This window comes from Bombus pascuorum, chromosome 12, assembly GCF_905332965.1.
Source record: "Bombus pascuorum chromosome 12, iyBomPasc1.1, whole genome shotgun sequence".
Lineage (NCBI taxonomy): Eukaryota > Metazoa > Arthropoda > Insecta > Hymenoptera > Apidae > Bombus > Bombus pascuorum.
In genome coordinates, this window is record NC_083499.1 from 8,277,074 (window position 1) to 8,301,624 (window position 24,551).

General features: G+C 46.8%; 2 protein-coding genes across 2 annotated transcripts in view; both read left to right on the forward strand.

Moving 5' to 3' along the window:
• Window positions 1–1,609: 1,609 nt before the first annotated feature.
• Window positions 1,610–4,147, forward strand: LOC132913067 (ecdysteroid-regulated 16 kDa protein). The gene is made up of 3 exons (XM_060971028.1): window positions 1,610–1,842; window positions 3,252–3,556; window positions 3,772–4,147. Exons 1-3 carry the CDS (start codon window positions 1,764–1,766, stop codon window positions 3,856–3,858), a joined length of 471 nt encoding a protein of 156 aa, XP_060827011.1. The 5' UTR covers window positions 1,610–1,763; the 3' UTR covers window positions 3,859–4,147.
• Window positions 4,148–7,301: 3,154 nt separating this feature from the next.
• LOC132913017 (nephrin-like) overlaps window positions 7,302–24,551 on the forward strand; it is a 254,709-nt gene continuing 237,459 nt past the window's right edge. Inside the window, exon 1 of the mRNA XM_060970897.1 lies at window positions 7,302–9,253. Coding sequence (XP_060826880.1) covers window positions 9,169–9,253 — 85 coding nt within the window. The 5' untranslated portion in view covers window positions 7,302–9,168. The remainder of the gene's footprint in view (window positions 9,254–24,551) is intronic.

Sequence of the window (24,551 nt, forward strand, 5' to 3'; positions counted from 1 at the left end):
TTGGCGAGTAGAAAAGGTGCAACTTTGATACGGAAACTCGGGGTTAAGGAAATTGACCATGGAATTACTTTGGACTGATAAATATGCGCGCAAAGACAAACAAGTCGATGTCCCATCGTGCGCGGTCTGCATAATTATTTCCACGAGAATATTTTTTGTAAAGCGTTTCTGGGAATTGCGTCGCGTTGTGCCTCCGATTATAGCAACGCGGTTTTTATCGCAATTTTTATTATTTATCTCCGCATTACATATCGACGCGTCGTTCATTTTCGATCTGAGAATGCGACGTTCATCTTTTACAAATGTCATCTTTCGATTTGCTTCTGCCCGACGACTATTCTGTCGCCAATTTTAAATCGTACGGGATGCACGGACGACAAACGCAGTTTCCGTTGAGCACGCAACGACGCGTTTTTAAGTCATCATTGTTACAATTATTCAATCAAATTGTTTAGAAACTAGTTAACCGATCGGACCTGCGATGCGATGGAACCATACACCACAGTGAAACTTGGCCATTCTTGGCCAACAAATCGAATTTCTCATCTCCGTGTACCAAACAAGGAGAGAACTGGCGAACGTGCACGTTCAGAAATTACGAGGTTACGATCAAGGTACCAGGAAGTCGAGATTTATCACGAAGGACTCATCAGAAATTCTTTTTTCCTTCCACAAGGTTACAGTCGCTAGCCTCTTCTCGTTTGTATTCTAGGCGACTTTCTACTTTACGACCTGCATTTCGTGTCCTTCGATAGCTCGTGTCTTTACCTTTATCAAGTACATATGATTCGCACGATGATGATAATTTCCTTCGAACGATAACTGGATACCCGGAGAACGAATCGAAGCGACGACGAAGCGAGGCTCGAGCGAGTTTGTAGCCTTCGCTGTGTTTGTTTGCGTTCGAAGCGACGACAACGTGATTTTCAGGAGATCCGTAACGTTGTTGTTGATCGACGCAACGAAGACCGATCGATATCTCTACCTATGTAGATCACAAGGACGCACCGAAATTTACGTGTTTGAATTCGTTGAGAAAGAACGAGGAGACGTAGATTTCGGAGCAACGAATTAATGGAATCGGAACGTTGGAACGCTTTAGGTTTACCGTCATTAATCGCAGGTCATTCTCGTAAGTGGAAACTAGGAATTTCATTTGTTGTAAGACCAGAGAAACGAAATACCGTTGTTAATTTCCGGTGCTTTGTTCTCCACAGCCGTGTCGGTTCGTTTCATTTCCGTTCGCAAGCTACACCGCGCCACTGGTCCGAATTGATGACCGAGAAAAAAAAAAAAAAAAGGAAAGAAATTAAAGGTATCGGGAAATGGCAGGGCATGGAAACGACGCGACGACCGATAGTAGCCCGGCTAGCGTCATTTCACGTTACGTGAATGGCGTGACCGTCATCGAGAAAGCAATAGACTGCGATTCTTCGCGAACGTGATTTGATCAGAATTCGATATGCACGTGTTCCTGACGTTGCATCGTCCTCGTTGCCACGGTCTTCCCTTTAAGTTTCATAAATTTATGGAATCCCTTCCATTCGTGGAGCGATTTTCTCCTCTATCCCCACCGGGAAGTCCGCCTTCTCTGGGAAGGGGAATCTATTTAAAGTGAACTTTGACGAATGGCCGGCCATAACGTTACATCCCGTGGTAACTCTCAGTCGAGAGCCGGACTTGGACCTGATTGAAACGAGCGAGGACGACCGAGACATATTTGCCCAGAGATTCTTCTCCGAGAACGTAACACTTTCACCGAGATGCTTAGGGGAATCATTCTCGTTTTCGTAGCTCTGTTCGTAGTTGCCAGTGCGACCGAAGTCAATCATTGCGGCACTGGTAAGTACAAAAGAATCGACTCTCCATTGATCTAGTTACACGCTGTTTGAAAAAAATGGAACATTACGAGTGTCAACGCACGATGGTTAATTTTATCGATTTACATGGAGAAAATTATGACGTTAATTAGAAGTTGGCCGTTAAACGTCGATAATATTTCAGTATTTGTGTATTCACCTTAGTACGCGTTTCTAGCATTCGCTCAACTCGTAAATATACACCGCGTCTCATAACTATGTATCTAAAATTTTTAGAATTCTCGTACGTTGTAATTAGGACCGTTGACCGAGGATTTTTATGCAAATTTATATTTTCAACAATAGCACTAACGAAGTGGAACTTAAATAGAGACTTGGTTTACCTATTAAAAATTATAACGAGTATTCTAGTTTGGATATTTTATATATTTTTGTATACTACGCGCATTCCGTGCACGTTTCCGCCTTTAAATCTTCCGTAAATGCATAAAAATTCATCCGCGGTCTAGTTATAATAAAAAAAAAGCATATAAGAAATTGCTAATGAGTGTTTGTGGTATTTTGTACCTGAAGATGTTACGATAGTTTCATACCGATGACACACAGTACGTAGAGAAAGTAAAATAATGCCGAAAAGTTCATGGAAATGTCGTTTAATAATTGCGTTCGTTTAAATCGTATAATTTAACCATTGTGCAACGTACAGAAGTTTCTCAGGCCGTGTGTAATTTGATATTTATCGTACAAAAACTACGTGGCAACTGGTTTTTTCAATCTTTGCTTGTTATGTCATGCGATTTGTTCCGAGACAACATGGAAAAGACTATCGTTCGTCCAAATTCTATGTATAGCCATTCACTGTCGCCAGCGTATCTGCTACTTTTGTATATATTTACGCAACATATTTATCTGTGATAGCCCTATGTGATCGAAAATTATCGCTTCGTACAAACACGGATAAATGTTCTTGTTGTCAAGACTACAATGCGAATTTATTTTGTGCGGTAGCGATGTTGCACGCGTTACAAATCTTGTTTCGATAATGATTTCATTCGTTAGAATCAATACAGAGAGGAGGGAGCGTAAAATTATCGTAGCGTCGTAGATTCGTAACGTTTATTGTATAAAACACGATAAACTTAACCGCGTATAATTAAACGATCGATCGTTTCGAGCCAGAGGAACTTTGCCATGATCGACGAGTCGTTAAAACCAGATCGAATCGTCGTATCTTTCTTAATGCCGACATCGTGCACGGAGGTTACAAAACATTGGAAATATTTGTTCGTGAACACGTGCTAAGAGATTCGTACGATTCCAAGAAAAGGAAACATCAACGACGTGAAATTATGCAATACGATTCCGGTTTGCGACTTGCGACATACGTATCAGAAATGGAACGATTTTTCTAACCGATGAACATGTTCGTAGGAGAGAAGTTCGAGGATTCCAATCAGGTTAAGATAACCGGTTGCGACGTGCCACCGTGCAAACTGAAGCGCAGGACGAAGGCAGCGGTCGAACAAAAGTTTGTACCCAGCGAGGATGTCGAGAATGTAGTAAACTCAGTGAGCGCCGCCGTTGTCGGAGTACCGTTGCCGTTCATCGGCGTGGATGGGACGAGTGCATGCGACAACATTTTCAAAGTAGATGGAACTCCAGCGGGATGCTCGCTGAAGAAAGGCGTTGAATATATCTACAAGCGAGAGTTTCCCGTTTTGCAAATTTATCCAACGGTAAGCGCTGACGTAAATTTCCTCTAAGAATTCATATGCTGCTCGTTAATCGAGCAGATTAAGCATTATCATAACCAGTAGGCCGATCTAATAACAGTCGATATCGTGCTCGAGTCAAGTCAGAGACGATTTCGTAATCTACATAAAAATAGTAAACTTTATTTTCTTGTTCCACGCATACGATCACGTATTGAAAGGCATACGATGTTTCGCAGATTTCTATGGTTATACACTACGCGTTAAAGGATGGAAATCGCACGGTCGCGTGCTTCGAAGTACCAGCGAAGATCACCAATAACTGAGAAGAGCTAGTCGTTTTTTCTGCGAGGTCGTGTCGAAGTTGCAGAAATCACGGAGATGCGCCTTTGTATCGAAAATCTATGTACAATAAGATAGACAAGGTGGAAGAGGGAGAGAAAGAGAGAGAGAGAGAGAGAGAGAGAGAGAGAAAAAGAATGTTTGCACGAGAAAACGATCTCCATGGATAGAACGATTCTCATGTAGTTATGTTTATGGACGAGCTTCATCAGTATATACTGTTTGCGAGTAATTGTAATTATTAATAAAAACATTTATATAGTTTCGCCGCGACATTCCTGCGCATCTTTCTAAATGGACTACTTTTTTTATCGCAATCGTCGTGATCCTCTTTTGAAACCTTTTGAGATTGGTCGATTTATGAATTAACTTTTATCGCCTAGGGTTAATGACCTTGATAGGCGGCGAGCGGATAACGAGTAAATAGGAAAGCCAACATCGTCGGGTCACGATGAAGCGGGACTCGTGGAAAGCGTCGATAACACAGGGAACTGGAGGTTCCGAGTTGGCAGCTACTGCCGCGCACGGGTAACTAGGAAAATCGTTTGGAAGCCCGTGGACCTCTCCGATGATACGAACAGCGAAAGTTGAAGTTGCATCGTGAAACCGTGGTGAAACCACCGATACCGCCGTGAAAATTGGTAAAAAGCGCAGAAAGATGATAACTCTCGTAAACACTTTTGCCGGGGATAACATTCTCTTCGATAAAGAAGAGGAAAACGCATTTCAACGATCCGACAAATCGTCAATGCGCATTGCAACAGATTGTTTTCGCAATAAATCTTTTTACGCAGATTATATCCTGGTAAAACATTGAAACATTGCTTTCGCTATACACGTTCACCGATATTTGATTCGACTGCAAATTTGACGAAAAATCGAAGGGGCCTCGATAACGAGTTGCCGGCACGCGGTATTTACAGTGGCTTTCATAAATTGCGATCACTGCGAACCATCTGTTTTCCCCACTTGGTTATTTTCCTCGCGCCGTATCTCATCGCGAATTACAAAAGTAAATTACTACTGTCGGCTGATCGATAACATCTCTTCATTAATAATTCAATTACGAACTGTTCTAGCGATTAGACGTAGTCGTCGTTTGTTCTGCCGCGACCTGTTTTTACCGTCGAATACGATTTAGTTGGAAGTTGTTTCGAGGCAACGAATCGACGGTTAATCGGCGTGGCCCACCCTGCTCTCGAGAAGGTGGTCATTTTCGAAAAAATGATGCAAAGTTGCCCGAGTGGGTAGCTTTTCTAAAGATCGAGTAAACGGTATTGCGTGAAGGAAGGCGGCGCTCCAATCTTCAGTCCGGATCTCACGGAACCAAAACGTTTTTACCCATTCGCGTTGCGAGGTCTGCGAGGCTAATGGTCGCGTTAATAGCGGACTTTTGTGTGTAACGTCCCTCGATCGAGCCTCGAAGAGTCGCGATTCTCGCGCGAGACTGTTGTTCGTGCCAGCCACTATGTCACGTAATCCCATGCTGCGTTCCGATCGACCGTGATTTTTCTACAACTGTCACGGAAATGTGTGTTAGGCGGCGATAGCGAGCCCCGTGTCCAATTAATTTACCCCTTCCTTGCTTGACCGTTGTCCATCGGTAGAAATCGAACATAGTTTCGAAGGAGAGAATAGCGGCGCCGGAACACGCACTCGCCTTTTTAGGACGCTGCGAAAATTAAAGGTAGATGTTATTTCGAGTCTCTGCGCTCTTATTTGCCCGGATTTTATCGTGAAATTTTCAGTGCGTTTAAATTACGTTGCAACGTAATATACGCGACATGGCCTGTGCGCAGGTTCATATGAAATTCATCGCATCCGCTACATCGTTTGGAGAATAAAAGTGAAACGTGAAATATTTATATCTCGTTCGAGCGACAGCTTCCGTATCGATAATACGTACTGCCAAGTACCGATGAGCGCGCAATGTTGCGTATTCGTAACTTTGACGAGGAAACTAAGCCGATCGGAGATTAAGAACAGAGAGTTTGCGAGATAACGAGAACAGACGGCAAGATCGAATCTGTCTGTTAATCTTTTATCGATGGTTTTTCTATCGAATAAGCTGTTCGTCATCGGTAACGGATAAAGTCATTATCGTGAAAAGATGGTGGCGGTCCTCGCATAACCGAGCAACTCTTTCGCGTTTTTACACGTTCACAGATACGATCGTGGAGTACGATACACGTACGCGCAGCCTCGAGTAAGCCATTCCCTCGTCGAAAAGATAGCTTTCAGAAAGCGCGAGTGGCATTCCAGCCTTTCAGAAGCTTTTAAGATGACCATGATCCGTGACACCAGTCCGAGAGCATCTGCTTCCTCATCCGCCTCCTTCGCCCCGAGGTCTCTCACCCTATTTCGATCTCTTCCACCCCGCTGACCCTGTCCCTTGCTCTCTCCTGTTTTCTTCCCTCCTACCCACCCAGTTTGCTCCCAACTCTCCTAAACCACTGTAAACCACCTTCGACACAGAACAAAAAGCGAACACTCGTCCACGGATGACCGAGTACGCGTAAGTATCTTAAACGCGACTGTCGTAAGCTTCGTCGTTCAACTTGAACTAAACCACCTTGACCATCCTCGCCTCGATTTTTTCTCTTTCCGCTCACCGTTTTTTTCTTCTTCTTCTTTCTCTTAGACAGTACGTTTCCCAAATTTTTGCGCGCCTTTCGCCTAACCTTTGAATTTGCGATTTCGAGTTCCCCGCGAACACCGAAGCAATCGCAGTATCCCACGAGAAACGACCTCGATATATTTGTGCAAGAGAAATTCATCATTGATTATCGAATCGAGGAAACATTCGAAAGAAAAATACCGAACCGTATAGATAGCAGCTGTGGCATTCGTCAATACATATTATGAAGTAGCTATGGTTATTGTTTTCGAGAATGTGATCAGTTACACGAGCGGAAATTGTTTTTAGCTGTTTTTCGTTGTTCGTGCGTGCATTTTACGAATGTTGTCTATCGAGTGACGTTCAGATTCGATCATAGCCGGAGAAATATCAGGCGGAAAGCTTTGTTGCGATGACTATCGTCGATTAAACGAGATCCACGTGACTAGCTTAGACTGGTATTCGCGATCGAGAAGGAGAAGGTTGCGTTACAATCTTGGAATCGGTGACCGATCAAATTTAGGATAACTCCGGCCAGGGAAGAGGTCGGTGTTATCGAACAAGGTAGAACGCATGTGCGTGGCATTTCGCATCCGTTCCCCGGATGTTTACCAGCACCAAGTTCGGACTGTTCGAACGCACATTCTTTCGGCCGTAGGACAAAACGTCCTTTTCTGGTTTGGAATCGGAGTAACGGGATAGGCACGGTGTACAAGTCTAGCCCCTTTCATCCCTTTCGCCCCACCCGCAGCTTTTCCTCCGACACCTCCACCTCCTCGGGAGGCTTTGCAGGCTGCGCGTCCGTCGCCGCGCCGTTTGCTCGTCTTCTCCGTCAGTGTGCCGTCCGCCGTCGGTCGAGGACCACGTGTTACTGCGTCGTGTGGACGCCTGCGCCGTCGGGCTACCCTTCGCACTATCCTTCGCGCGCCTTCTACACCCCTTTACCCTCCGCGCGATCCGATCGGCGAAGATCTGTACGAACTCACCGCACTGTGAATGCTTAGTTACCGTCTTGTCGGAGCACGCGTTCGTTTCCATCGTTGGAAGAACTCGGCCAAGAGACTGGACACGGTTCGTTCGCGCACACGTGTCGATTCCCTGCCGATAGCGACAGCAGACCTTCCGACGATGAATTATCGCGCGTACATTCGCGATAACTACATTCTCGTGTAATTTTCAGACTTGTAGCGGATATCTCGGAAATAAAGGTCGACCGCCTCGACGCTTCCGACGAAGGCCGACGAGATTGCAAAGAAAAAGCGCGCCAAATCGAGAAAAAAGTAATAGGACAGCCTTCTGCTTACTGGATGTGCAAACTTGGCGACGAAGCGATCCACCGATGGTTGTTTTCGCTGAATCTTCGCAGAATCGATTTCAGAGAGTTCGCGGCCATTGACGAGATTGCAGGCCTGTGCGCGGTCCCTGTCGTTGCTTGGACCTGTTCCAGGCAAACCGAAAATCTGTGGCAAGCCAACGTGATGGAACGTCTCCGCAGTGCTTCGTTTTTCGCTTGGATCACCGGAAGAACGTGTTAAAACCGACCGACGATCGACGGATCGATCGAACCTTATCGCGCCTGCTTCGCGGTCCAGCATTTCTGGAATCTGCTTTTTACATCCTGCAACCAATCATCTCGATCTTTACATCGATCGGCCATATGGCTGGAAAAGATCGTAACCCGATCCCTTCGTAAAGTCGTCCGTGTCACCAAGAGGGGCTTCTGCCTCGCAGAACGAGAACTCGCAACGCCAACGACAAAAATTAGATGTCCCGCAAACCGTCTCACGCAAGTGTCTCGTCGATCGTGAAGGACCGTAATCGGTTTCGCAAAGAATCTTCGTAGCAGGTGGAAGTGGTGGCCCGTGGCAGACGTTGGAAACGGATGCAACTGGTTCGAAGAACGTCAGTCCAGACATCGCGACCGAGGCGACGCTTTTTTCCGAACAAAGCTGGTCGATTGTGCGGTGAATTTTGCGGCCTCGGTGGATATAGCATGGTCACCGGTGATTGTTGCGGATATCGTGCTCGTCGTTGTAGGTTATCGGCAATAGTGGCGCGTAGTTAGGTCGAAAGTGCGGTAGATTTTCTAACGGCACGGAGACTGGCACGTTGATGTGCAACGCTTTAATAACGGGCGTACAGTGGATGAAAGAAAGAAGAGAAAAAAAGAGGAGACACGGGGAAGCGCGGTGCTTGCGGTACGTGGCTGTGGAGGCGGTGCCGCGGCAAGTTTAATTAGTGTTTAACCAAAGAGAAAAAACACGAGAGTCGGTGGATAGAGAAGATCGGAGTAAGCCAAACAAACGTTAACGCGCGAAATCGTTGCCACACGCGGTTAAGTTTCCTGGAAGAGAACATCGCGTTCCGACATCTCGGTGGACCACGACGCGTGTCGCATCGTTACGCGAAATGGGATTTCGGTGGTGTTCGAAACATGCGTGACTCGAGTCGATTTACGATGATCGTCGGCGAGGACGCGGACGGACACTGGAAATTAAGATGAGAGTGCGAATAGGTCGGGAATAAATCCGGGTACCGCGAGAAAATGACTTAACACGTTACGTACCGCGAGGGTAGCAACAGATAGAACGAAGCCGTTCTCCGTGGCTCACCTTTGCTTTGGCTCCGAGTGCTGGGATTTGTGACGAAGGTAACAAGGAATAAACAAGGAAAGAACATGTGGAGTGTACTGTTACTCGTTGGACTAACGAAGGCTGTTTCCTACGTCGCTGGTATCGCTTCCACCGTCGACGAGAAATCGGGTGAGTCTCTCCTCCCTTTTACCGCTTTTCGCCTTGTTCGTCGCGTCTCTTTCCATTTCTTCTCTTTCGTTCTTTTGGTCTTCCTTTCCCTTTTCCTGTCTCTCTATGCTAGAAGCGCAGCTCGCACGTAATTCCTGATCGAAACATTTTCAGAAAGTGTCGGCAGCGGAAAAATTCGTCCGTGTAGATATCGTGACGCGTAACAGGGGAAGCTGTTATTTACAATGGTCCGGCGTATCTGGGACGGACATTCGCTCGAGGCGATGCCCTGTAGTTTTTCCCAGCGCGTACGAAAGTAATAAATCGATGAATCGGAATCGCGTGTTACATACCCTCGAATGCTTCAGCTCCACCAACGCCAGTCGTTTATCCCGGATTAGATGTTTCCGGTCACTAGATCCTTCGTCGATCGAAGATCGGAAACGTAGCGAAAAACGTAAAGGCCAGCGACCCGGGCCGCGTAACAAATTTACGCGCGGTTTCTGCTTCCGTGCGCTTGGATCTCACGGCGAACTAAAATCGCGGAAAGGAGCAGTCGGTACGTATTCCTCGGCTATTCACGTACGCGCTTTCCTTGTACCGAAATTCCTCCGACTCCTAAGGATGGCATTGCCGTATGCGTTGACACGCCGAAGAACGAACGTATCAGAGTTTACTTGACAGAGTTAGAGTTCCATCGCGAACCTAGCTAGGCGTTAATTTAAGGTTGTACGTGAATTTGGTAATCATGGATCGCGACAATGACCGACTTTGAATCTCGGTCGCGACGTCGCAATTAGCGGGATTCGAGAGATACGTAAGCTTCGCGGAAACGAATCTGCTCGGAGATCGGAAATAATGGGAAAGGGGATAACGCGTTTCGAGATGTCGAGGCTGGATGAAGTTTCTCGTTATCTGACGATTGAAAACTTAAGTTTGATCGGCGCTGAGCGTCGCCACGCGACGTCTTCGGTGCTCGCAATCAGATTCGTGCCACTTGTCCTTTGACACGCGGTTCGTGTATTGTCTTCGACGCGAAAGTTCTCAGACTTGGAGCAGCTCCGTTCAACAGCGCTCGGAATTCGATTAAAGCGGAGCGAATCTCGCGGTTGAATCGGTCGTCCGATCGATCCGATCTCCGAGACGCTGCGATTCATGGAATTCCGATCGTTCGTGACCGCGATCTCTACGAATTCTTTTCATCTATAACTGCCGTTCCTGGTCCATAACGTTCGCCTAGAATTCTGTTTCGCGACGACGATGCGAAAGAACCGCGAGTAGCCGAGAAATGTTGGAAAGTGGGTCGCGCGCGTGTCGAAGGAACTTGAACGGAAGAAGGTGACGCGAAGAACGGAAGTTGTCCGGTGTAACGGGTAAGAGCCGCTTGTGCAATTTCGAAAGTTAAAGGGTTCTCAGGAAACACGTTCCTCGATCTTACGAGCGTGTCGTCCGGTCTGTAGTGGTTGGCTTGGTAAGCAAGGTCAGTGCGCAGTAGCGAGGCGGGGCGGTACAACGAGTTTGTCAGTGATCGCGAATTCGCGAAGGCTGGGACGGATCTCGGTGCGGCCGCGCGGGCCGCTGCGAACGCGCCGACGGATCGACCTCGTTATTAATTATTGATGCTACGGCAATAATTCGACGCGGTAATAATGGTCGAAAATATGATAGCGCGGAGATATACGTGGCGACGGGTCTGCCATCGTCCCTTGCGCGATCTACGGTAAATATATTCCTGTAACGCAACAATTATCGACGGTATCGTTTATTATTGCGCGTTCGTCCAATTCTCGCTCGGATAAATACTAAAGCGACAAATTAATATTACCGCTATAGTTATCCGCGGGAATAATGAAGCCCTTCCATTAGTCGGTGGTACGCATCTCGTGCCAAGAGCGACGCGCTCGATTACGCATTACCGCATAGGTTTCGTTTTTACGCCGGACTCGTTGTTTGTCGCCGAGGACGTTGATCGTTTTAACCGAGGCGAAATCGCGTGCAGCGAATCGTTTCACGTTTACCGAAGGAAAGCAACGTCGCGCCGTCGGTGTATCCGTGTTGTTCGGAAATGGACGACGTCCCTTTTTCATTTGCACGGCGCGCGGACGGACAACGCCGGGTGGAAATCGAAATGCGAGGTCGTGCGTGGAAACACGTCGGAACTGGCGCGTGGTCGAAAACTCGATACAACCGAGAGAAGAGCGTGCAGAGAGTATCGAGGATTCGTCGACTTTCTTTCTCGGGAAGGTTTAACGAACCGATCCGCTGTAGTTTCCTCGCCGCGACTGGCCTTCTTCGTTTCGCTCACCGGTTTTCCCGCCTCGTTCTTTTTCTCGGCTTCTCTCATCCGTTCGCGCAACCCAACTTTGACTTCCTCGCGGTTACTTCATTCCTTAATTCACCCTTCCCATTGGTCGGTCATGGACGCTTCTCCTGCACCATCCTCTTTCTCCGGAGCCCTTTCTCGCCGACACGGTTTTCCTTTCGCCGCAACCTCGTTCTCCCTCGTTTGCGCCAATAATATCCTTTTTGCCTCGCCGCTCCGCGTCGTCGATGGATGTGACGATGTTGAATGGGCGACGGAGCAACCAGCAAGCCACAACGAAACGTTTACGTCGTTGTATTCGTTGCGATTGTTGCTTCGCGCATAGTAATTCGCGTCGCCGTTGCCGTTGCCGTTTGCGTTAATCCGCGTTTTTAGATTCCACGAAGCACCGACGATCTCTGTCGGAGAAAAATATGCCACGCACACGCGTCAAAGATTTCTCTTTCGCCCATTTTCTTCCCTTTTTCTTCTTCCTATCCGCTTGTTTCCGCTGCTCGTTATTTATTTCCCGACATTTGGCACGACGCTGTTCCGTCGAAACCGCATCGGCGAAACCGATTTCTTTTCTCTCGCTCGTTTCTCCCGTGACCATACTCGCGAAAAGCAGCGTGCCGGTTTTGTTGATTGTATCCGAGCGATGAAAAATTTCCCGAGTATCGCGAAGCACTCGTTCGCTTGTAATTCAAAGCGACGCGGCGCACCAACTTGTCCGCCGTGGTCTAAGCTTGCGCGATTTAGCGAATATTACGGACAATAGGAAATGCGAGTCGTAAAACGTCGACTCGTCGGTAAGAATCGCGCCAGTCGTGGCGCAAAAATCACTGGGCAGAAACGAAGTGCGCCGCTTTTTACATGTAACCAGAAACATAAAAACGAAATGTCTATGGCAGTAGATGATCGCGATAAAAATTCCTTTCGCGCACATTTGCTCGGAAATTTTTAATTCATAGACATCCTTCCATCTGCTAATGGATCGTGCTCGATTTTCATTCGATAGTAATACAAAAAAAAAAAAAAAAAAGGAAAAAAGAGGGGAAATGGAGAGAAACAATATATGTAAATCCTGTAATTTCGAATATTGAAATTGTATCCGATACATAGTCGAATCCTGTCGTTCATTGATCGGTCGTGTTCGTGCAATGACGTTCCACGTAACGAATATAGGCGCGTCGAAAATGGAAGAGCAAATAAATTTATCGCTTTTTTTCGGAGGTACTTTGGCGTATCTCGATTTTTCCAACTTATTTATGCAAGCTTTCATCCTTTTTTCTTGAACCGTTTACCAGCCATATTGAGATTTGGCGTCGTTTTGTCGGTGGAATACGTCGAATCCAATATTTCTCGACGTATCTCGACGCGACGCCGGGTGCATTGCCACCTCTCTCCCTCCTTGATTTTCACAGGATGCATCTGGGGGGTTTAAGCGTGATCCTGTCGTGTCGACAGCTACAAACGAGACGTCCTATAACAGTCAGCATCGAGGGAGTTTGGACCAAGGCGCGTAGACGATTCCTTGCTGCGAAATTGCGCGTGAATGTCTCTGATTCTGTTCTCGTTTCTTCTCAACTCGCGTTGACGTTGACCGTGTCGCGGTTTAATCCATAACAGAGCAATTGATCAGCTCTCAAGTAGCTTCCATTTTCCCAAGGAAACTCTTTGGTCTTTATCGTCCGGAGAACGTGAAAGAAACCTCGACTTACGTGTACATTTTTCCTCGATGTCGTCGCGATGTCGGCCACGCACAATGACCTTTCTGACGTGTTTGCACATGGTTGAACAGAGTTCGCACGGATGCAACTACCAACGCGCACCTCGCAGTTCGATTTTCCTTCCGGTCTTGTCCAGTGAAACTGTTTCAGGTTATTTTCTATCGGTCGATTCTCCCTGTGTCGCGTCTCGGTGAGAAAGGAAAAGAGTTACGGCGAGCCCAGTGTACAAGTTACTATTGGGTTGGAAACTAAGTGATTGTCATTAGGTGGTAATGACAAAATCCGCAATCACTTAGTTGCCAATCCAACAGTTCGGTTTTGTCCCGATAGCTTCTTGCGAAATACGAATTTAGAAGACCTTAAGAATGTTGCTATTCCAATTTTTGTAGCTTAGGAAATAATAGCGATACCGACGATGCGTAATCGCGCGAATAGTTGCCGCGCAACGATGTCGGCGATTCGATGCGATCGTTACGGTATATTACAGGTAATTATCCTGCTCGTAGAATCTCATCGATGGGAATAGTTGGCGTTGCGTCATCGACGAGCGTTCTGTCTTCGAGTAATTCGCTTTAGATCACCACTGACCATTGACACTGCTCGATACTCGACTCGTCGTCGAATCACGCTATGTACCGATGGAACAAATAGAACGATAGAAGGATTTACAGATTGTTAACGGGAGATTAATTTTAAATTTGGTGGAACGTCGATACTCTGGCTTCAAGTAGCTCGATTCATCGTCGATTCACGCTTCGTCGATGTTTCGATTTTCTCCTTGAGAGTATCGCGAATGATTTTCCGGCTACTCGCCGCTCTCACAAAACAAACTGCCGTCGCTATTTTCATGTTCCGTTTTCTTAGTTCACATCGACCGCGCAAAATGGTATTTGTATTTACTTGGATAGTAATAATGGATCGTTACGCGTTCTCAGCGGTGCTCCAATTATCGGAAGCCGTTCGATAAAGAGGCGAAAAACGGGCGAAAGTATGGTCGACCATCGATTTCTTGCCATCTTCCTCGGTATCTTGGCTATCGCAAATACTGAACTAGCAAAAATGTAGTTTTTGTTGATTATTCGATGGACTTTGCACATTCCGCGAATATCGAACCGGCGCATCCGGCCTTCTCTCCCTTCGAGGAACTCTCGGAGGCTTCCCATCGCGGGCCAGTTTAGTAGCTCGCTTTTCCCGCTCTGGCAACAATGCTACCAACGGAGATTCATGGCTCGCGTCGGGAAACGAATATAAAGACAGCGAGAACGGAACAGATGTCGTTTCGCGATCGATTTATCTCGAGCTATCGTTAATATCGTTAAAATGCTCGTTTTTCATCGGACAGACGTGCGGCGCTCTTGTGGGTCGGTGGCAGCATCGTTGGTTGCCAACGGGAGGAAACGATATTACGAATTGCCGTGAAAATACCGCGACTGCAAGCTTCACACGATATTTACGCAGCATTCCCCCATATCAGTTCGCATCAAACGATAATAAATCAATAACGAAATTATTACATCGCATATGCAAATATTTGCCAGCGCTGTTAACCGTAACAGAAAATTATAAATTCATGAGAATAAAGTAGTGCATTAATTACTCTTATCGGTAGCAACGAACGTACGTCCAACTACTCTGCTCTGAGCATCCGTATATCCTAATTTTCTCGAGATTTATCGAATTCCTGTGTATCGGCGATCGGTGATTGCAATACAACTTCAACCGTTGCTAGTTGAATGGACATGTTTCATCGAATGAATGCTACCTAGACGGATCTGCGAATAGACTAAATGCAAGCTTGTCATAACTAAAACCAAATAACATTTATTCACTAAGACCTGCACCGAGTACAGGAACTAGCGTCGCATCTATGTAGTTACGATTAACTGTACCGACGAGGATGTCGATCTTACGACGCTTAGATACTCGACTCTTGCATTGCTCTGATTTGGGTATTTATGCCGTAGACAGAGGTACGCGTGGCTGTCTATTGATGCGGTAACATCACCCTTTATCCCGCGCGTATGAGTCTCCACGTGCAATCCGCACGTGGAGTCCGTTTGACCGATCCGCGTTATACAGCGTGCATCCGCTTATGTTCCTGGAATTCGCGGCATCACTGCTCGATGCAAATCCACGAATAGATCTACGTATGAATAGAGAAACTTGTCGAGAATATAGGATCAGACGGCGAGCGTTTTTGAAAAGTCAATGGAACCACGGAAGCGAAGACGACACGTGTGAAGAAATTTCGCGTGAAACTGAACGTAGCGTTAAGAAGGTAAAAATGGAAAATGAGCTTTCGTAGTTATCCGAAGCGGTATTTTTCGAGCAACTGAAGAACGCTACTCGCGGCCGCTTCGTCCAGTTTAGTCTAGTCATCTTTGTCTTTGAAAGTCATCGAATCGCTCGTGCCAGCGAAGCGTCGCGAGGGGAAGTTTAATCGGTGAAAAGAGCGATTAAACTCGCCAAAGCATCGGATGTGGTAAACTTGAAACGCTTATTTCCACGTATTGGCAATTTGACGCGACAATCGTATTTACACGAGTCGATTTATTTGCAGGTTCGATCCTCCCATGCGTTAGCGACGATAATCTCGACAATATCGTGTATTTTAGGGGAATGCCTTAATACGGAGTGTGAGTGAGTCTGGAAACGGTGATGTATCGTAGTGCTTTTCGCGGTGGTTTTCCCAGAGCGTGTCGCGGAACGGTATGGTGGGTGTTTAACAGCGCTCGCCACGTGTGCTATAATGTAAAGGCAAACACCGAGAACGGTTTGTCTTGGATGGTTATCGGGAGAGTTTTAGGTGGTTGAAACGAGAGGAAATTTACTAATTTTTGAATTACGTGGCACGGTCGTGTTAGTTTTCACGTGTCACGAAGCCGTCTCTCGCTCTTATTCTTTTTTAACTCGAGTGTTATCGCGCGTGTTCGACGACGATTAACACCTGTTTTTTTCTGCCTACGATAGGGCAATCTTCGCCTCGATATCGATCCGACATGGGCCAGGTTGGTCGTTACCGCTCGAAGCGACTCGGCGGCTCGATCCGACCCGACCCGACTCAACTCAACTCGACTCGACTCGACTCGACTCTACTCGTACGATCTAGCGCGAAACGCACGCCCTAGGATATCTGATTACATCGCGGAATAGTCACGAACCGAAGGCACGAGTCCGAAGACGTAGCACGAATTCCAACGACTTCATATCTCCGTCGTGAATAGCGCGCGCTTCTTATCTGACTTAATAAGTTGATTGCGACGTCTTGCGAGAAGACCAACGATGGTTGAAACGCGCGCGCGGAACGCTCGCGACGATCTTGATTCAAAGTAATCGAGGCGATTTACGCGTGGAACGATTAAGGGGACGTAAATGTTTTCGCTAGATTAGGCTTAGCTTTGCTGCTGGCTGAACGGCGACCAATTTGCAATTACGGAAAGGCCTCTCGTTAGAATAGGCCGATGACCTACGATAATAATGAAAAATGACTAGAGAGTCGCGTAATAGGTAGTCATTGTTCGTAGCGATAACACGACAGATACGGGGTGTAACGTTTGACTCGATATATCCCCGCAGGATTCTTGCGTGCCTGTTCGTTCGTACCGGTTCCACGGGTCATCCATTTACCAAATAGATGACTCCTTAGGGACTGATGCTTTTACCGAAATCCAGATTACGCGCACCACCGTTAACGATTAAACCTTTTCGCTAGCTTATTCCTCCGCTTTCTTTATCCTCCCGTCTCGCCATCCTCGCCTCGTCCCCTTTTTCTCCGATTTATACTCGCGCGCGATGCGTCTCCTATTATCTAATCGTTGTTCGTATCTTGGTCGATTTCTTTCGCGAATTATAGACTCAATAGCGAAAGGCTGAGCGAAAAGAAATCGGTTAGTTCGTTGCCCGTTTCGGTAGAGGCCTCTTAACCAACTGGAAAAACGCGCTCCAACATCGACACCGAGTGCCGGTTCCACGTTAAAAAGTAGACCGATCCGCCGGGGGAACCGTTTTAAACTTTTAATCGCGCTTCACGACTCTTTAACTATCGGCCATAACTTCGATTTCGTTCGGCATACGGTTCTCATCGCGTCCTTTCGCCAAGAAAGGACTACTCGTCCGAGCTCATTCCGCGAAACTTTGCCTGGCAAAACTCGAAAAGTGTAACATATTGATCGTCCGCGGTATCGAGTAGCCAACCTGTACAGCATATTTATACAAGGCGAATTTTATAATTGGCCACCGACCGAATCGTTGGAGTTCCGCGTCCAACTTTCTCCATCCGGCAGTTTCACGAAAACCACCGACGCAGATTGTATCGGGAGTCCGATGGCGGTTGCCAATCGAGAAGGAAATTTCGTTTTTCCATGAAACTCGTGCTCGCTGCAACTTGCTTCCGCCGTGGTGCTGTATAGCCAGCTTCTCCGCGCAATCCCGTCTTGCGTGTATTTTTCGCGATACTTTGGGATCCGCGTTCTCCTTTGCCTCGTAACCATCGCGTCGGAGCGGAGTGGAGAAAAAAAAGAAGCTCGAATAAAACTGGACTGGGCGGAAACTAAAGGCGCGCAAAAATCGAGGAAAAAGACGACACTGTGGATTTTTAATTTAATTGGATGGCGAGATTTATTCTTTGATTACGCGGCAGCCCGACGTAATTAAACTCCGTCCAAAGTATTACAACGAAAAGAAGCTCTCCACGCTCGTTCTCCTCCGTCCTTATGTTTCTTCGCGAACAATTTTTCTTGTTTCTTTTCGCCTACGACTTGTTTGTCCGTGCCAGCTTTCCCCAGTGGTTCGGATTTGCCACGTGCGCCTAAATGCAAACCGAGTGGAGTCAGAAGCCACTAAAGGTAGCAGAGGAGTAGTAGCTTCGTCGACGACTATAAATGCGTCGTTTCGTAAGTGCGAATTATTCATGATGCGTAAGCACGTATCGTTTTCGACGGATCGATGTTGACGGTGGTAGTTAAAGCCAAGGTAATACGTATCTGGTGGCAATATCGGAGTTCGTAGCGGAGGGTTAGGGCTCGTTGAATTTGAACATGGCATCGGCGTTTCCCTACTTTGCCGCGGCGATAACCGCACCGCCAGATTGATATTGTAGAGGCTGTAATACCGGCAATCGCGGTCACGGCCTAATATCATACGTTACTCGCAAACGCACGATATTCAAAGTACCTGTCGAAAATATGGATATCAGAAACCGTATCCGGGAAAGAGAAATAATACGCGCGCCAGTTGCAAAGCTACTCTCTCCTCGACCATATCATCCCGCGTTCTGCTTTCCTCTCTTATTTCGTCTTGGGATCGCGTTTCAACTTTGGTTACAGTAAAATAATCGTCGACGGTGCAATTTTATTCTTTTTCTATTCGACTAATTCGCCCTCTATTAACATTTTAGGAAGAATAACGCGATAAATCCGACTAAATTAGATGCGACGGGGTAAGACTGGGAAAAGAAGGAGAGGTTGAAGGTCGGTAAACAAGCGTACATCAATGGAATGGGTGGCAGGTTAGTAGGGTAAATTGCTTGTGGTTGAAAGCGGTAGGATCGGTAATGGAACAACATGCGCTACGCGCGAGTATGCGGAGGAGGGGCTGCGTATCCGTCTACATTACGCTGCATAATTCATAGAGTTGTCATAGACGCGAGAGGCGGATAATGGCACCGTACTGGTCGTGGCCCCATTGTCCATGGTTAGGTGGCGTCAACCAACTTGAATCCGGAGGATGACGATTACGACGAGGACGACGGCGTGGCCGACTTGTCGCGTCGCGTCGTCGTCGAATGTTCAGGAATCACGCACTGTGCTCTCCGCATCGTGCGCGTCGCTGTCTGTTTACACAATGCGATTATATTCCTGTATTGTCGCGGCCAAATTCACGGATACTACTCGGCGAGCTCTCAGCTGGCCGCGTTTATCCAGCACCAGCGTCGCGGGTATACGTCTACGTACGGTCGCCGCGGTCCCGACGCGGAGAAAATACTTTACCATCGAAATGGGTCCGTATTTCTGTATCTCGTTTTTCTTTCTTCGCTTTCGTAGACTCGTTTCTGCGGAATAGTTTCCGTTTACGTTTCGAGAAAGGAAGTAGGAGAAAGCGATCGAAAGCGATCAAAACTTCCCTTCAAAATTGGACGGTTCGATCAAATAAAGACGAACGGGTGTTGGTGCCACCAACAGTTTGAACTAAAAGATGGATCGATCAACGTTGGTACCGCCAATGGTTTGCGCGGAAAAGATGAAAGACGGGTAGGATTGCTGGCCTCGCACTTGTAATTAAAACAGTGCCTGGACATAACTCTCTTTGCAGCTATGGTAATTAACCGCCCGTCTACGCTCGCACACGTATCGAGCTATGTATAAATTGTACGATACGTAAGTATGGAGTGGCGTTGTGTCCAAGAGGTCGATTGATGTCGCGCGAACAATTAGAACGAGCGACACAAATTCTAATCGGAATCACTGTTTCTTTCAACCATTATTATATCAGTATTGTATTATCACACTTTAGTTCTATTAATTATGGTCATTGTTTATCTTGTTGTATCGTTGTTATTATTATTATTATTATTAAAATTTATTGAATTTCAACTGAATGAACACACAGTACGTACATTGACGTCACAAAACAACCGGGGTTTGGTGTTTCGCGAAATTAACTTTGAATTCGTATAACGGGTTCGATCCAGAAGGAAATAAGGAAGGAGACGTGAATTCGTTCGCGAGCGATCGTCGAGGGATAACCGCGGTTAGTTTCTGTTTTAATGCGATTTAATATGTGCATCGCACGACGAAGCATTAATTGCAATTTGTTCGTTGAATGCGAGATACTCGTCCAACTAATTTCAACTTCCCTGCATTAAATGCGCCGCTGTTTCCCGACCAATCTCTCTTCCTCCCCTTTTCCCCTCATTCTCTCTTTCGCTCAATCTCATTCTTCAATTTTTCCATTTTTTTTTTTTTTTTTTTCGTATTTATTTGGTTCCGTGGCTGGGGTCTCATTCGCTGTGACACGGAGTTGTTAATCTCAGGGATTCGGCGTATCGTGCCCGTACTGTTACTGTATCGATTCATCGTCGATATCGTCGTAGAATCCGAATCCAGTCGAAACAAGGAGCACGAAGTTAAGTTGCATCTCGGCTTAATCTTGATTTCCCTCTACGGTGCGCAGCAAGAGTTAGGAGAAGCGGCAAGGGGTAGCTTGCAAAGTTTTATCCAGTCGAGAGTCAATAATTTAACGATGTTCGATAGCCGTTCATATTCTACGAAACGAATCGGGGTAAATTGAATTCCAATTGAAAGCGAGTTTGTGAAATGGAGGCTAATCCGATCGATGGACGGACCGACCGAAAGCTGGAACAAAAATCGAGTAATCTAATCCTTTAGTCGAAAATCAGTGGAGTTAAATCGAATTTCGCCGCGGGATGGAACCGCGGAATCGAGGTAGCTAACTCGGCGATGACAAAAATCGAGAACTCGGTTCGTGACCCTGGTTGTTTCGCGATACCATATACGCGCACACAGCTACAAGACAACATTCGATCAACTACCTCATTGTATACGAGAATTATTCGTGCGATCGATCGCGCCGAACGCAACACGAGCGAATACGCGATTTCGATGAAAAATCGCGTGAGCTGTGGATAGACCGAAGGAAGGAGCAACGCGACATGCGCGACATGTGCGCCATGTTACGCGATACATGGGTCCTATTTGCGTCACGTCGAAAAATTCGAGTAAGAGCATCGTAGCCGATGGAATATGGTGAAAGGAGAACAGCGGGAAGCAGCCTGAAGCAAGAGAACGAAAGTAAGATGTCGTAAGGTGGTTCGTGCTTCGCGAGGATACGTAGGAACAATAGACCGAGACGCACGAGAGCGTTGTCGGAAACCAGCAACACCGATACCCACATCGACACCGACACCGACACCGACACCGACACCGACACCGACACCGACACCAACGGCGAGCACGTAACCGCGAAAGAAGGGCAGACCCGATCGGTCCCGCGGTCGGCTGGAAATTTATGAAAAACGATCGTCGATTGAGTCTAGTGGCGTGAAAAGAAAATCTTTATTGTTCGACGCTTGGAAACGGAGGAGAAAAAAGACAAGCTCGGACAAGCTTTGCGGGGAGAAAAACCGACGACGAGGGAAGCGGATGTAGAGGATGAGAAGAATAGAGTTGAAAACGCCGCAACGCTTACTGCTCCACACCTTACGAATTTCCCCTGCTTCCACGTTGTTATCTCGCACTGCCTTTCATCCTGTTACTTTTGTCTATAACTAGCTTGTCTGAAAAATTGAAAGGAGAGAGAGAGAGAGAGAGAGAGAGAGAAAGAGAGAATTATATGCTTTCACGCCATTCATCTATCTCCTAACGATTCAAAAGTGTTTTTTATTCGACGCGTAAACCGTCACAATCGATGATCGTCGAGAGACAGATTTTCATTTTATCGCTCTTCCGATTTACGTAAGTAATTCGCGTCGCGTAGTATATTCGTGTTGTAACTCGTTGATATTTATACGTTTACACTCCGTCTATCGGTATTTATTCTAACGGCAAATTTATTCGCAACGCGTATATCGTAAATATGTATATATTTACATCCATGATACTCGATTGGTTTTGTCGTGGGGTCGCGCGACAGGATTTGCGTGGACGTTTCTTTGCCCGATGGTGGGCGAGTGTAACGCTCGCGATGAAAAGTACTGGTAATGTGGTGTTGGAGGGTGGCACCGACAACCTCTGTTACGCTTCAGAGCCGGTAATTATTCACAGTCTCTTCGTCAAGGGTAACCGAGTATGGATTTCCGTGTAAGACCAGGGTGGAATTGTTTCCCCGACACCCGATCCCATCTACGCTGTGCACCTTCGCGTCCTCTAACTAACCGTACTAACGACCGTTATTTCGCCCGGAGCTCGACTCGACTAACCCGCGTAAAATCGTTGCCAAGTCCGAAGGAGCGTAACCGAAATCAATTTGCGAAGAGGAAGCGCGCGCGTCTTTCCCCGGCATCGAGGTTCCCAGCGTCGAGTGTTGCGGTCGATCCGTAGAATTCGAAGAATCGCGTTCTATCTAGCAGTCGAAAGGGTAAGCGAAAGTCTACTATAACGTCGTCCAATTTCCATTTCGTCGCGACGGATTCCAGTGCAAAGCATCTCGGATTCTTCTGTGACGGAAATTGATGCTTTTCTTCTTTCTCGTATTCACCGGTTCCTAGAATACGCAACGTATATCCAGCTGCTCTCGAATCCGCGATTGTGGCGCAGAGTGTCGTTCATGAGGTAATAAGCGATGTAATCCCGCCTATATACCACGCTCGTTGTCGTACCGTCGTCGATGAACTTCGATTTCAGATTCTCGTCGAGTAACTCTTCCTCCCAATCTTTGGCAGATCTCGAATCTCGTTCGACTTCACGAACGCAGAATGTCCAACCTATATGATAATCTATGTCGTCCCGATTCCGCTTTGTACGCTGTAAATTGTTCCTCCTTAATATCGACGCGACCTTACGGTCTTCCGTGTCGCGGGATTAGGTTTGGTTTAGGTTTGAAAACGACGAGACAACGTGACGACGCCAGTCGATGCAGGAAGAACAACATTAGAAACAACGGTTATACCACGGATTTCCGTTTCCCTGGTCTAGTCTCTTTCTCTTCTACACGCCGAGTGGTTACGGTATACCTGTAGGCAATCTTCCGTTTGTATGCTAGGATTTCGTCCTTTTTCACCGATTGCTGTGCAGAATTCAAAATCAGCATCGGGGTGTTTCTCGTAGTCTCGACTATTCCCCGTTCGTAGCGTCTCGTCCCCACGAAATACACATTTAACGTATCCCAAGTATATAGGTACGAAGGAATATCTCTCTCCGTATAGATCTCGCGTTTGCCGAACATAGTCGCAGTCATTTTCCGAACAAAACCCGTGAAAAATAACTAACTGCTTATTGTTAGTTATCGGAATCAAAGTTTATTCTGCCATGCGATCGAGACGAGCGACTAATCAATTAAGTTCGTTCGCGCGTCCAAATTGATTGAAACAGAATATTCGTTCGACCAGCTCGTGGCAATTAATATCTCGCGCGTGACAGAATACGATGCGATGCGACGCAACGCGACGCGAAGTCGAACGACGCGATGCGTCAGGATGCGGTACGTTCTTCCAACGCGTTCGCGTTCCAGAAACTCGACTAACTCTTTTCGTTTCTCTTTTTTTTTTTTTTCGATCGCTTTACTTCACGTTTTTTCCGACTGTTTCACGGATTACGAGTCAAGTAGCGCGTGTGCGTCGGCGTGAATTAAACGGTCGATTAAGACGAACTCGTTAGATCTCGAAAAGAACGTCACCTATTAACAGCGATTAATTCTAAACGGTGGCCAAGTAAACGGGACGAATATTTCAAATTCATTGGAGAGACAGGTATTTATGGGCATGTACATATCCGATTATGAGTGTTAAGGCGAAGTTATGCATGCGTATACACGAGCGCGTGTTTACCGCGGCAAATATGTGCGCAGCAAAGGCGCAAACTGTTACGGACGAGCCAAATATTTCATTAGTTAAGTTCTTCCACTAGTCAAACGTTTGATACTCCTCGAGGCAATGCGTTCGCTTTCCATTTTCGTTTGTTCGTCGTGTAATTACTTGTAACCACGACGGAAACTCCGCGTACGCCTCGGAACACAGCCTCCGGCTTTGCTTCCGTGAACTACGCTATTATCCGCAATTAACCGCGCACAGCCGATACGCCGAATACGTACTTGTTACGCGTTCTTTCCTCGTTCCATAGGAGCATCCTTGGATCGTGCTTTAGATCGTCTCATCGAGAAACGAAGCATAGAAGGAACGCAACGTCGCCTAAACAACGAAATAGAGAGTCATGAATTGATCGGTACGTTCTACTTCGATTTATCGTGCTCTGTCCTACCTCCTTCTCTCGACAAAGCGTATTTTCTTTTATCGGTGGACGCGTTTCTTCCTTTATGTCGGGAAAATGGTATCGAGCGAGGCTTCCGTGTTTCTTTCCAGCTATCAGCGAGTGCTTGACAACGAAAGTGCACTTTGAAAGAAGCGGAAGCGGTCGATTCTATGCGATAAATAGCGATTAAAGTCAAATTACCGGGCGGATTCTGTCCGTATAAGTATTCTCGATCGAGCAAGATGCGGAAGGAGATAATTCCGGTTAACGGAAGTACGTAACGGGCTCGTAAACGGACGTCTTACGGCACACCGGAGAAGCGACGTTCTTTCCAACGGGAAATAGCCGAAGGAGGTACGCTCGAA